Source organism: Colossoma macropomum, unplaced genomic scaffold (genome assembly GCF_904425465.1).
Source record: "Colossoma macropomum unplaced genomic scaffold, Colossoma_macropomum, whole genome shotgun sequence".
NCBI lineage: Eukaryota > Metazoa > Chordata > Actinopteri > Characiformes > Serrasalmidae > Colossoma > Colossoma macropomum.
In genome coordinates, this window is record NW_023494796.1 from 26,716,011 (window position 1) to 26,729,978 (window position 13,968).

The 13,968-nt window shown below is 35.6% G+C and overlaps 1 protein-coding gene across 1 annotated transcript in view; it reads left to right on the plus strand.

The window, feature by feature from the left end:
- The window catches only part of LOC118816675 (receptor-type tyrosine-protein phosphatase delta-like), a 701,473-nt gene that overhangs the window by 577,598 nt on the left and 109,907 nt on the right, over positions 1 to 13,968 (plus strand). The window contains exons 13-16 of the mRNA XM_036583195.1: positions 3,842 to 4,030; positions 8,212 to 8,220; positions 8,996 to 9,013; positions 12,041 to 12,151. Coding sequence (XP_036439088.1) covers positions 3,842 to 4,030; positions 8,212 to 8,220; positions 8,996 to 9,013; positions 12,041 to 12,151 — 327 coding nt within the window. The remainder of the gene's footprint in view (positions 1 to 3,841; positions 4,031 to 8,211; positions 8,221 to 8,995; positions 9,014 to 12,040; positions 12,152 to 13,968) is intronic.

A 13,968-nucleotide genomic window follows, 5' to 3' on the forward strand; every position in this document is an offset into this window, starting at 1 on the left:
TGCCTAGGGACCAATCACATACCAATTGAAAGAGGGGGTCATATTGTTTCTGACTGTCACTGGCTCGCTTCAGTCTGCAAGGAGATGGAGACCCCTGAGCAGAAAGCATTTTACGTTCTCCACTTCAATAAGAGTGAATCCGTCATGACTGGGCAACATGATTTTCATCAGCATTGAATCTTCAACAGCTCACAGCGTTCGTCGTTGGTTCCAACACAGGTTGATCTCTGAAATCGCACTGAAAGAGCTGTGAGCACAGTGACACCCAACATGCTCAATCGAGTGTGGGATGAATTTGACTGTTGCGTTGAGGAGGTCATACTCAGCACTCATAAAATTACATAATAAACTTTATGCTCACTTAAACCTTCTACAGTTTACTGCATTCTTCTGTAATGATTTACAAGTAAAATAAATCATTTTGAAATTGGATGAATCTTTTTGAATCACCCTGTATCCTAATAATTTAAAGCCTATTTTGTTGAGCTTACTTAGACAGTTTTTGCCAAACCTGCCTTGACTTGCTTGAGAGTTCATTCTAAGGCTGTCAAAATAAGCCACTTTCCATAAAGCACTGAAAGTAAACCCCACTAATGGGACTTTTACACTCCACTCTACCTGCGGCTTTAAAGTTTATTTAAGTCAACAAAGTTGCTGGTTGGTAATTTATTCCAATGTAGAGGTCTCTCTTTCTCTCTCTCTCTCTCTTTTCTCTCTCTCTCTGGAGAGCCAGCGGCGGTGTTGTTGGAGTTCAGCCATGACAGTCATAGTCATGGCGACATGCCGGCTGTTTCCACACGATGCAGCTCATGCAAAATTAATGATGGGAACGTCTCCAAAAGGTTGTGTTCACAGTGGTGGAGAGAGAAAGTGGGAGAGGGAGAGGATATTTAATTAAACGAATCAAAACATTCAGAGAAATGCTCTAGGTACACAACCCTGACTATCGCCATGCCAACCACGATTTGTTTACATTTACATTGTACGCTCTTTAGATACTGTAGTTTGGGGTGAAACGGATGCAGGTTGTATGTTGGATGTGGAGTGTTAAAACACCACTGAAGAACAGGGTAAAAGGGGGCTAACAAAGTATGCAGAGAAACAGATGGACTACAGTCTAATTGTAGAACTACAAAGTGTTCCTATATAGTAAGTGGAGCTGATAAAATGGACAATGAGTGTAGAAACAAGTAATGTTATGCCTGATCGGTGTATAATCACTGTTGAATAAAACCAGGTGTCTCCAAAATGGGAACTTTTCAGGAGAAGAAAAATTCACGATGAAATTTTCACAATTCAAACTACAATTAGGTAAAAGTTTTTAAATGAAAAAAAAATGGAGATTGGAGGTTTTGTTTCATCAGCAATGATATGCAAATTATTGTTAACTATCTAACTATTTGTTAAGGGATTGATAGCATGTGAACTATAATAATTATACTATATAAAATGTATTATATTTGTAATGTATAATTAAATATAAACTCTATAGTTAAGATATAGTCCTAACCTTTTGCAACTCACGACTCACACAGCAGACCACAAAAGTTTTTGCGGCTCACAATAGTGACCCGATCATATCAACTGACTGCACTGACCCGATCATATCAAATACACACAATTATAACAAAATAATCAACATAACCTATCAAATTTCACTTGACTATCTAATCACAACCTGTACAGAAATCCCAAATTATCTGTTTGTAGTCAGTTATTCATTCTGGATGAATTCCATTCGATCAAAAAGAGAAACATTTTACAATGACTTGTACTAAAAATATAAACTAAAAACTCTTTAATTCTAGTCTCTATTACTCTGTGTCAGTAATTTGTACAATTATTGTGATGGTTGGGAATAAAACATGAGAGCATTACCTTTAAAATGAGACCAAGATCATGACTGCAGCCTAAAGTATGTGGCAACAGTGTTCCTTTCACTTTGGTCATGCCATTGCAGGCAAAAATGAGGAGACAGTTCAAAGGTTAAAATAGTGGTAACAGAAAAAGTTCTTTTCATCTTTTTTTCATTCAAATTAATGAATTATTTAATTATTTTCCACCTCTGTGTGTTTGAGCTGGAAGGAAAAATGGACACTTCAGTGAAAGCAAATATTGTTAGCAATAAACGAGTCCGCTAACGTTATAGTTATGAGTGATAACATTAATGTATTAATGTTCATGAACTTACCTTCTCAAAACAGAGAACTTTGTGGTCAGTGTTATGGATTTAACAAAATACTCTGTATATGGATTGTTCCAAAGCAAATCTCAGGTAGAAGTAGTGAAGTGATATTATTACTTTTAACAGTGTGAGCTGTCTGAAATCATTTGCTCATGTTAAGAAGACCATGAGTAGGAATTCTCAATCAAAGGCGTTTTTCTTAGTTGGACATTGTAAGTTCCAGCTGAATGCAGCATAAATATGAGGAAGCATGTTGAAGTTATTGTTTTTGGGATTTATTGCTTGTATTTAACAGAACAACAATAAATGCAACAGATGAACATTAAGTTGAGAAACATTGCAACATTCCTTTAACTCATTTGAAAAAGTCTGTTGTGTCGAGTATTTATCCGTGTTTGATTGGTCTAGTTTGGCTGGAAGAGTGGCCAAACCATACTCTTTTCTTTTTTCTTTTTGTTAAATTTACATTAACTCTTCTAAACTGACTAATTTTCAACATTCAAAGCAAAAGGAACCCCCCCCTCACACCTCTACATGGTTCATGTTGGTTATCTAATTTACTCAGAGTGTGATTTCAAAAGTAATCCCAACAGAAAAATCTAATCAGAGTTCATGTGGTCCCTTGTCCATGTGTTATCATAATTGGGTAAGACTTCGTTTAAGGAACACATATTGGAGATTTATTAAGGTTTTGTTAAGTTGAGAAACATTGCAGCGTTCCTTTAACTCATTTGAAAAAGTCTGTTGTGTCGAGCATTTATCCGTGTTTGATTGGTCTAGTTTGGCTGGAAGTTATTACCAGTCATGTTGAACCACACACTATTTGTGAATGTATGTATTTACACGTCAGGGTTTCCTTTTTTATCTCTTTCTCAGTAAATGTAATGATATTATTTCTTTATGTTGCTTGTATAACATTTGACCCTTGCTAAGCCTAATGTATCACTGTTCAGTGCTGCTGAGAAGCCTATAATAGGTTTTTCCCTATACATTTCCTCTATAGCACAGCATGAAGTGATCTTTATTCCTGTTAATGGCCCAGTCCCAATGTAACCCCTGTTCATTTACCCTAGTTAAGAATAAGGAAATGTTTAGGATGTAATGAAAGCATTGATTCCTCTCCTTTGTTCGGTGTATTTTTAAAAACAGTTCAGAATTATAACAAAATAATTGAATCAAATAACAATGAAAAACTTTTTTTTATTCAAAATCAAATTTGATATTTCACAATGCATTGATTCATTTCATTAAAAAATCTATAATAATAATTAAGTTGTGGGGAAATTACAGATTTTATAATTTACTGAATAATTTCTAAAAGACTTATAATTGAGTAAAACTGATGTGAAATTTGAAATTGTTTCCTAAGGAAGTGATATTGAATCAAGTTGTGGTGAAATTCTAGATTTCTTGAAAAATTGTTTCTTAAGGAATCTTAATCGAATTGTGGTGAAATTACGATTTGTTGGGAAACGATTCAGTGCATCATTAAATGAATAGTTTCCTAAAGAATCATAATGAAATGAATCAAACTGAGATTTCCTGCTGCATTATGCCTAATAATCTGAATCAAATCTTTTTAAGGTCGGAGATCTATACATCTTGTGGTGTGTGTGTATGTGTGTTTAAATATTTTCTGGTATTGCTGTGTTTCAGAGGACCAGTTGCCCCCTGGTTTTCCCACTATAGACATGGGTCCCCAGCTGAAGGTAGTAGAGCGTACTCGTACAGCCACCATGCTGTGTGCAGCCAGCGGCAACCCGGACCCGGACATCTCCTGGTTCAAAGACTTCCTCCCCGTTAATACCAGCAACAACAACGGACGAATCAAACAGCTCCGATCAGGTACAGTACCCAGCTTCTGCGCACACTCTTCCGCTAAAGAACAGCCTTTTTCTTTTTTCACCCCTCCCCTGTTTCTTTTGTCTGTTTTTATTATTATTTCATAAAATGTCTTCTTTCTCATGTGGCTTCTCTCAGTTTTGTGTAGATAATGCCATTGTCTCCTTCTCAGCCCCCTCTGCGTTCTCTGTATGTGTGTTTGTATGTGTGTGGGTGTTTATGTGCGTGTTGCTGCGTGCTTTCTGTCTCCGTCTGACCCTCACGAACCTTTCAGGTGTCACGCGTCCTATTTTTTCTTTCGTTATTACCCATGACTCACTGCTGTGACTGCACAGTTAGCTGTTGTCTGCCATTCTTTTGTTATTTTCTTACATTTGCTTTTTACTGCTCCATTGCAGTGAGTGGCCAAACCATACTCTTACTCTTTTCTTTTTTCTTTTTTCTTAAATTTACATTAACTCCTCTCCTAAACTGACTAATTTTCAACATTCAAAGCAAAAGGAACCCCCCCTCACACCTCTACATGGTTCATGTTGGTTATCTAATTTACCCAGAGTGTGATTTCAAAAGTAATCCCAACAGAAAAATCTAATCAGAATTCATGTGGTCCCTGTCCATGTGTTATCATAATTGGGTAAGACTTTGTTTTAAGGAACACATATTGGAGATTTATTAAGGTTTTGTTCTTTGTCCAGTAAAGCCTGAATAAGGCACGTTACTTTAGCCCTGCAACATAACATGGACAGAACCGTGCTGTAAAGGTCATGTCAGATGTCATATGCTGTTGTCAAGACAGATTATGTCTAGTAATATAACAGTGCCCTGTTACTATTACTAGTAATTATCATGACATATGTCATGTTGTTTGACTTGAAGTAGAGTATACTTACCAAAAATAGTATAACACCAAACCAAATATGTCATTACAATTACCAGCACTGTTATATTAATTAACACAATTTATGAATACTCATGACAGCATAAGACATCTGGCATGCCATGTTTATAACATGTCTTTGTCAGTGTTATGGAGCAGGATTATGCATTAACTTTTATTCATTATAACCTGTATTAGTACAAAATCAAAGGTCTTTTTTACGTGCTGCATATTACAGTAAACACCAACTACCACCTAAATTCACATCTTATTACTGCAAAATTGGCAGCATTTGATTCCTGTATTGTTCTAGTTAGTGCCAAGTGACGTTTAAGTTTATTAGAGATAATTAGAGTTTAATAAGTCACTAATACTTTAAGATGTGTTAAATATTATTAGATGCAATTCAAGTCATCACTTAATAGAGGCTACAATGTGCTAAACTCGTCACAAATTCAGTAACTATTCATTGTATTCTGTAATCTGGTCATGAGTACTTCACTGAGATCTCAGTGTGTCAACCATACAAGAGTTCAGTTTATTGGTATTAAGTTGTTAAAATGAAAAAAGAGTAATACAAATCACTGCAGTAAGAAAGTCATGACAAAAATTCATACATTTGATGTCCTATCATCATGTGCTAAAAACAACACATTTATCATTTAGTCAGTCATCATTTAGTCACAGAGCCAACTTGTTATAATGCACACATTGATCATTATGCATTATTAAAACTGATAATGGAATTATTAGTGATTTGGTACCACTTTACAATAAGACTACTCTTATAAAAAAGATTGATTTTTTTAAATTGTTAATTAATTAGCTTGTTGCTTGCCAAATAGTGAGCCCACATTCGTCTACACGATCAAAGCTCAGATGTTGCTGGTTACTGTTCTTCTTCATCAGTCAGCATTAAGCAAGTTAATCAGATATTCATATTCATCAGATATAACAGGTGACTGATGCCTTTTTTCATGCATTTGTTACAGCTGCTTATTATTGGTGTTTAATGTGACCAAATTATTAATACACATTAATACACTTATTCTAAACCATTCCTAAATCTTTTATATCGTAGTCATTGTAAAGTTGGTGATTTTCACATAACTGCCCCCCAGTTATCTACTAATACAGATTACAATGATGATAATCTGTTCACTGTCGTTGAGGATCTAATCGATCCTTTCCATGATTGCTCAACTGAGTATTATTTGTTTGTTGATGTTCATTGGTTCCAAAATTCAGATATCATCTGAGGCCAGATGGGAATGTAATTATTCCAATATTAAATTTAATAATAAAAATGTATATATATATATATATATATATATATATATATATATATATATATATATATATATATATATATATAGTTTGGTTTATATTCAGTTGACTTTATGTGTCGATTCTGAAGTTGTAAAGAAGAAGGGACAGAGAATGACCTCATCACCATTCACCTCTGAATGTTACAATGGAAAGTTAGACTAGAACAATAATATAGTAATAATTAATAATATTTTAGGCTATATACTATTTAATGATCTATTTGACAAAATATATTATGAAATATAACAGTATTATGTTCTGAAAAATCTTAGCGGTGTTTTGAGTCAGACTTGACTACTACAAAGTCTCGGCCTTGACTCAGACTCAACTGCTATAAAGTCTTGATTTTTATTCAGACTCAATGACTATGAAGTCTAAGTATTAACTCAGAACTAACTACTGTGAAGTCTCAATCTTGACTCGGACTCAACAACTGCAAAGTCTTGGTCTTGGCTCAGACTCAACTTCTATAAGTGTCTGCCTTGATTTAGACTCAACTACTATAAAATCTCTGTCTTGATTTGTACTCGACTACTAGAAAGGCTAGATTTTGACTCTCACTCAACTACTACAAAGTCTCAACCTGACTCGGACTCAGCTACTACACTTGGTCTTGATTTGGAGTCTGTTTTGATTCAGACTTAACTACTATACAGTCTTTTTCTTGATTCGGGCTCAAATACTACAAAGCCTCGATTTTTGCTGACTTGACTACTATGAAGTCTCGGTTTTGACTTGGACTTGACTACTATAATGTTACCGTCATGGGTTGCACTGAACTACTGCAATGTCTTGATTCTGACTCTGACTTGACTACTATAAAGTCTTGGTCTTGACTCGGACTCAACTACTACAAAATCTTGATTTTGACTCTGACTTGACTGCTACAAAGTCTCAGCCTTGACTCCGACTCCACAACTGCAAAGTGTTAATTTTGACTCTGGCTCGACTACTACAAAGTCTCGGTCCTGACTCAGGCTTGACAACTACAAACTCTCGGTCTTGACTCTGCCTGGACCACTACAAGTTTCGATCCTGATTTGGACTTGACTGCTACATCGTCTTGCTCTTGACTCAGGCCCGACTACTACAAAGTCTGTTTTGACTCGGGCTCGAATGCTACAAAGTCTTGGTCTTGACTCAGAATTGACTACTGGGAAGTCTCTGTCTTGACTCAGGCTCAGGTACTACAAAGTCTTGATCTTGACTCCAATTCGATGTCTTGGTCTTGACTTGCCTCTAGTTTGACACATAGTGAATAAACCATTTAAAAGTGTCCTTCTGGTTGAACAAAGAACAAGAACCCCTAATATGTGTTCATTCAAATAAAGTCTTACCAATAATGAGTAATCACTGACCATTTTGTGCTAACAAGTTTGATTGCTGGCGAATGCTTATATGGAACATTTTCCCATAATCTCGTAGCCACAGTAGTGTGTTAGCTGCAACTAGCTTTCTCCCAGCTCCCCTCCTTGTGGATCCGCTGCTTCTTTTTTCCCGTGTAAAAATCAGCTTTTGCTTCTCTTTGCTTGTGAAGTATCCTTAATCTCCCCTCTAAAACTTTGTTTGCAACCCAGTATTGATATCTATGCCAATATTTATGCTAACCGCTTGGCTAGCTATGACACTTTGTTTGCTAGTTCTAGCTATGGAGTTTCTATCGAGATTTGCTAAACAGTTTTGGTCTGTCTGATCACCTGTCTTCCCAGAATTCTTGGCTTTTCTAACTTTTGTCTTGTCTTCAGTCATCTTGTTTAACTTTTTTTCTTGTTGTCAGCAGCAGTGTGTGAACTTATAACCCTATAATTTTTTTTTTCCATGTACGCCTGTGCAATAGAGTCTTAAGATATAACTCTGTACCAAACATTAAGAAAAAAAGAAATATAAGAAAGAAAACAAAGCCTGTTCCAAAACATAAGGAAATATAATCATATTTTCTATGCTGTCTTTCTTCTCTCCGTATTTTTTAAATCTTCAGAGTCCTTTGGTAAGTGCTTAGCCCTGAAGCACACATCACCCCCACTAATGTTTTCCATGTCTCTCAAACTATGATTAAAATGCATGGCATGCATTTTACTAACATTTAGCCTAGCCACCAGACACACCTAGCATAGCTCACTACAACATTCTAAGATGCTAATATGCTAACACTTTGTTTCACAAATACAAAAAAAAAAAATGTACGGGCACACCAGGATCACTCAGTTACCACTCAGAGGTTTCACAGACACTTTCACTGACTCGACTGACCACTTCTTCACTCCCTATTTCGCTCATGACCAAAAAAAAAAAAGCACCATAGCTGTTCCTCCCACAAACTGCCCAGAATCCTGTGCATTTAGCGGTCAAACTGTGAGCTTTGAGGTTTGTCCTTGCCCCACATCCAGACTCCTGAAGCCTTACCCAACCTGCTGTAAATGGTCACAATGTCAAATTTCAAAACGGCACCTTCCTTGTGGTTGACCACTGTACAAAGTTGCTCCTTCCAAACTGCTTCCAATGCTGAATCCTGTTTTTGCCAGTAGAGGAAGTCAAATTCTCTCTGTCTCTCTCTCTCTCTCTCTCTCTCTCTTTCTCTTTCTCTCTCTCTGTCTCTTTAATATCTCTTTTCCTCCAGTAACCTTAATTTTTGAACATACTCTGTTAAAGAAAAAAAAAAAAGCAAAGCTAATTTGATTCTTCTTCCAAAGCCCCCAGCCTCTTTCCTCTCGTACTAATGCTTCTTCTTTCTAATCTTATTTGCATTCATATTATCCACCCAGGTGGTACGCCAATAAGAGGTAAGAGAGCTGAACTGAAGTTCACAGAATGAAAAACAAAAATTCATTCTTGCTGTCCTTCCATCCCGTCCGCCTCCATGTATATGTCCTGTCTCTTGATCCGAGTCCATCCATCCTTCCTTCCTTCCTTCCTTCCTTCAATGACTTTGCCATCCTCCCTCGTTCTTTTCCCTCCATACGAACCCTCCCCCTCCATCATTTTTGCGTATCTGCTTCATTTAATTTTTGAGTTTGTAAAATTCGCCTCAATTTTTTAGTTGTAATTTTTTCTTGCGATATGCTTACTATGACCCCGAGAAGCATATCCAGTGCCGTTTTTTTATTTTGTAATTTTTTTTTGTTTATTTGTTTTTTCTTTGAATTATTATTTTTATAATTATTATTAATTTTTATCTGCCTTTTCCTTTCCTTTTCGTTCCTCTTTTTTGGCCATAGCGACTCATGTGTCCCTCTTTTTGTCCAACTAAAACAACCAAACATTTTTCCCCCCCTTAGCTGTTCTTGTGCCCGCCGATGACGGACTCACGCAGAAGACTCCTCGCCTCTACTCTGCCACAATTTTTTCCCCCTCCAAAAAAAAAAAAGAAAAACATCTTTCTTTTTAAATTCTCAATCCTTTTCTCTATTTGCTTTCCTCTACCTATACCCTTCTCTAAGCCCAAACAACCACTTTTTTGATAAAGTTTCTACGGTGCTTTTTCCCTTCTACCACCTATTTTTTCCTTCTTGCTTTTCTTGGGTTGAAGGCTGTTTTACTTTTTGACATTTTTTGTTTTTCCATCCTTCAGGGTTGGGGGAAAAACTAACGAAGGGTCTGGCAGAGGGAACTGAGGTGCCGTTTTGTCATTTTTGTCGAGCAACTCAGGAGGCGGAGGCGTGGTTTGATGTATATATATAAAAAAAGAAAAAAATGACATTTTTCCTTGGGTCATGTGACACCACACTGCTGATCCCATTGGTGGATTTTTATGGGTGTCATTTGTAGCTTTGAACAAGCTATGGCAGTGGTTGGTTGCTTTCTTGTCGGCGGAAGCCGTTTTGAATTTTGACCTTCTAATACAACTGCATTTTATTTTTCAGCTAAGGGTTGTCAAAAAAAGGTTGTAAGTTGTGCTGACATACGTTTCTTGTTCTTTGGAGAGACTTGCATGTCAAACGTTTTCTCACAGAGGGTGATGTAAATGGTCTAGATGCTAACGTCATTTTTCAAGCAGCAAATTTTTTTATTTTTCAATTTTTTTTTTAGTTTTTTGCTAATTGCTGCATTTTTTACTTCTACCATTCAAAGTCACGATCCATTTTATTGATTGTTATTCAATTTTAAAATTGACTATGCCAAATTTCATAACCCAAAATTTCTTTTCGATTGTCCTCCCTGGTTATGCTGCTTTCGTATACTGTAAACCTTTGTTTTCCTTTCGATCCATGCTGCCCTGAAGCAGTGTCATTCATCCCCATACTGAACAGTCCCGTCAGGTGTTGTATATTGCAGGGCTCTATTTCTGTCCCTCCAACTTTAAGCTATTTTTACAAAGTACTGATAATACTACCATGTATTTGAGTCATGTTAAAGCAGACTTAAAGTGCCTTTAGAAACCCTGCAACATGTAGACTGTATGTCCCCCCTTTTCCATCAATGTGATTTGTACAGTGTCTTGTAAGAAGATAATTAACAGTGCATTAATTTCAGTGTGCCCTTAAATGTCTACTGCAGTGTTGGCATGGGTGTTCTGTACGCACGGTGCTGAGCGGAACAAATACCAAATCCTCTGCCAAGACTGATGAGTTTTTACCATTCTAGTAAAAACAGTATGGTCTAAGAACGATGTGACCCATATTGTGAGCTGATATTATTATTATTGTGCATTTGCCATTGCTGTAAATCAAGAAATGTTCTTTTGAAATTGGCATAAATCAGACATTTTTATTAACGTTGGCATAAATGAAGAAAAAAAATCTAAACATTTTCACTTAAATTGATATAAATCAAAGGATTTTTGTTAACATTCATGGAAATGTTAACAATTTTTTTTTCTGTTCAATTGGCATAAATAAAAACATCCTGTCAAGAATCAAGAATTTTTCTGTTAAAGTGGCATAAATCAAATACATTTTCTATGACGATGGCATCATAAAGAATTGGTGTAAATCAAGAAGTTTAAAACTATGAGTAAAATCTATGGTGTAAGAACCATATGACACATATTTTGATCTGAAATTATTATTATTATTATTATTATTGTGCTTTTATTATTGCTGTAAATAAAAAAAAACCTGTTATATTGTCCTAAATCAAAGAAATCGTCAGTTAACATAAATCATAAATCAAGAAATAAATCACAGAGATTTCTGTTAAATTGACCAAAACCAAAGAAATTGGTTTTCTGATATTCTGTTAATATTAGCTCAAATCAAGAGGTTTCCTATGACCCATATTTTAAGCTAAAATTATTATTACTGTTTTCTGTTATTAATATTATTATTTCTAGCTGTATCTATCATCATTGCTTTTATTATGCACCATGCCTACAGAATAAAACATTGCATTAGAAATTACAGGGCGATTGCTCATTTTTGCAGCCGTCATCTGAGAAGGTTTGTGGGTTATTAAGAGTTTTTTCTTTTCTATTTTAAGTTAATTTCATTTATTTATCTTTTCATTTTTCAATCTGAATCTGAACTTTTCAAAGGGTTTCGTAGAAAAACAGAAAAAAATAGCAGTTAGCTGTTCACGACTTTAAATTCCTTTGGAATTCTCTGATTCAGTTTTGTTAGTTTGTTTGTTGGTTTCTTTGTTTTTTCTGCATACACCATCTCTAAAAGCAGCCATTATATTGTGTTATAGCCTTACAGAGGCCAAACAGGACAACAGAAAAAGCGTGAGCAAGACAAATATCGCCCCCTGTGGCAGAAACGGGAACTGTCAAACCGTTGACATAAGAAAATGAATTGTTTAGTATTGTGTTACAGTGTGTGATTTTTCACCTTAACGCGGGGATATGCCCCATATTCTTTCCTGCCATACAGGAGCGCTGCAGATCGAACAGAGTGAGGAGTCGGACCAGGGGAAGTACGAATGCGTTGCAACGAATAACGACGGCACCCGCTACTCAGCGCCGGCTAACCTATATGTACGAGGTAGGAAACCCCACTGGTAAAGCTCTGTTGCTAAGGTAGTTATAATAGAGGTAATGGATATTCTAATGCATTAACATGTCGTTGCTTTCATAACAAAACTTTGTAGCTTTGAAATGGTAACTATAGGTGAACAAAATAACTAATGTACGTTAATGTAACAAGATTTTGGACCATCACTGTTGCTCCATTCATCATGAAATGTTCCTGAAAAACAAAAACAACAGTTACGAAGTTCTGATACGACCGCAACGATGTGAATAAAAGTAGATACAATGACTTGTAAATAGAATTATTCAGTAGAAATGATTAGAGAACAACAAATGGATCGCAGAGTCCAGTAAATGGTGGCCACAAGGGACTTTAGTAAGTATGTTCTCTGTTGCATTCGACCCTCCTGCCTTGATTTGAACCTGTGCTTTCTGTTTATTGTTCTTTGGTTGATTTGTTTTTGTTTTTCTGTTAATTCTCCTTCTTTAATGACTGGATTGCCTGGTGTGATACTAATGAAGTTGACCCCTAAAGCTTGCAGGGGAGTTTATAGGTCTGGACCCCTTCTTTCCCTGCAGAACACAGAATCCATCTGACCGTTTCTCTTTTCTCTTCTTCTCTTTTTTTGGCAAACAATGGAGGGAAACTCTTTTATTTCAACTAAAACTTTTTTTTTAACTTAAAATTAATTTTAAAAATATGTGAAATACATAATAAAGTGGGTGTATGATTGAAGACCTATAAATCTAATTGAAGTGTAACATTAACCCTTTGATGTTTAGGTCTGAATTTTTGCTAGTAGTCTCTGCGGTGCTGCCTTCAGAATAAAAAATAAAATCATTTTGCTCCGATAAATGCACTTCCGTAAAATTGGCATCAGTTACATTTTCTATAAAACATAAGTCTAACAAATTTTCAATGAACATTGGCATAAATCAAAGACGTTCTGTTAATGTTGGCATAAATCATTTGTTGGCGTAAAGACGTTTCCTGTAAAATTGACTTAAGTTAAAAAATCTGTAAAATTGCTGTAAAGTAGTTTTCTGGAAGATTTGCATAAAACAAAGACAACCTCTGTGAAGGTTGGCATAAATTAAATCTACAAGATTTGCTTAAATCAAGAAAGTAATTCTGTACAGCTGTCATAAACCAAAGAAATCTTCTGTTAACACTGGCATTCATTAAATAAATTTTCATTTAACACTGGCATAAATCACACATTTTCTGTTAACATTGGTATAAATCAAACAAATGCTGTGTTAACACTGGCTCCAATCACGAATGTTTCAGTTAAAGCTGGCATGAATGACAGAAATTTTCTGTTAACATTGGCAAAGTCAAAGAAATTCTCAGTTTATTTTGGCATGAATCAAAAAATTCAGTTGACATTGCTGTAAAACAATATTTAAATAAGGATACTGGGCCTCGTTTACCAACAGTTTTTAAGACGTTTTTTCAGAAAACCCACTTACATAGTTTTCACCAAGATCCTGACATTCACCAGTGTTTTCTTATTTGGCATTTGTTCTTAAGTAAGAACAGAATCTACACACTCAAGAGCACAAAGCTGTGAACATTTCTGCAGTTCAAGAACATGTCATGAATCTGACGTAGACTTTTTTCTTAGGACTTTTCTCAAGACAAAATTTAAGAAAATCTTAGGAAGATATTGAGGAATGAGGCCCATTCATTTTAAGATGAATAAGCTGTTTAATAGCATATGCAGATAATGTCAAATGCTTCCAGGCAAGTAGCAAGTTATTTTACAAGATAATTGTAAATAACTGCAGATACTTGTAACTATAATTAAAACATAACCAAATATAAAA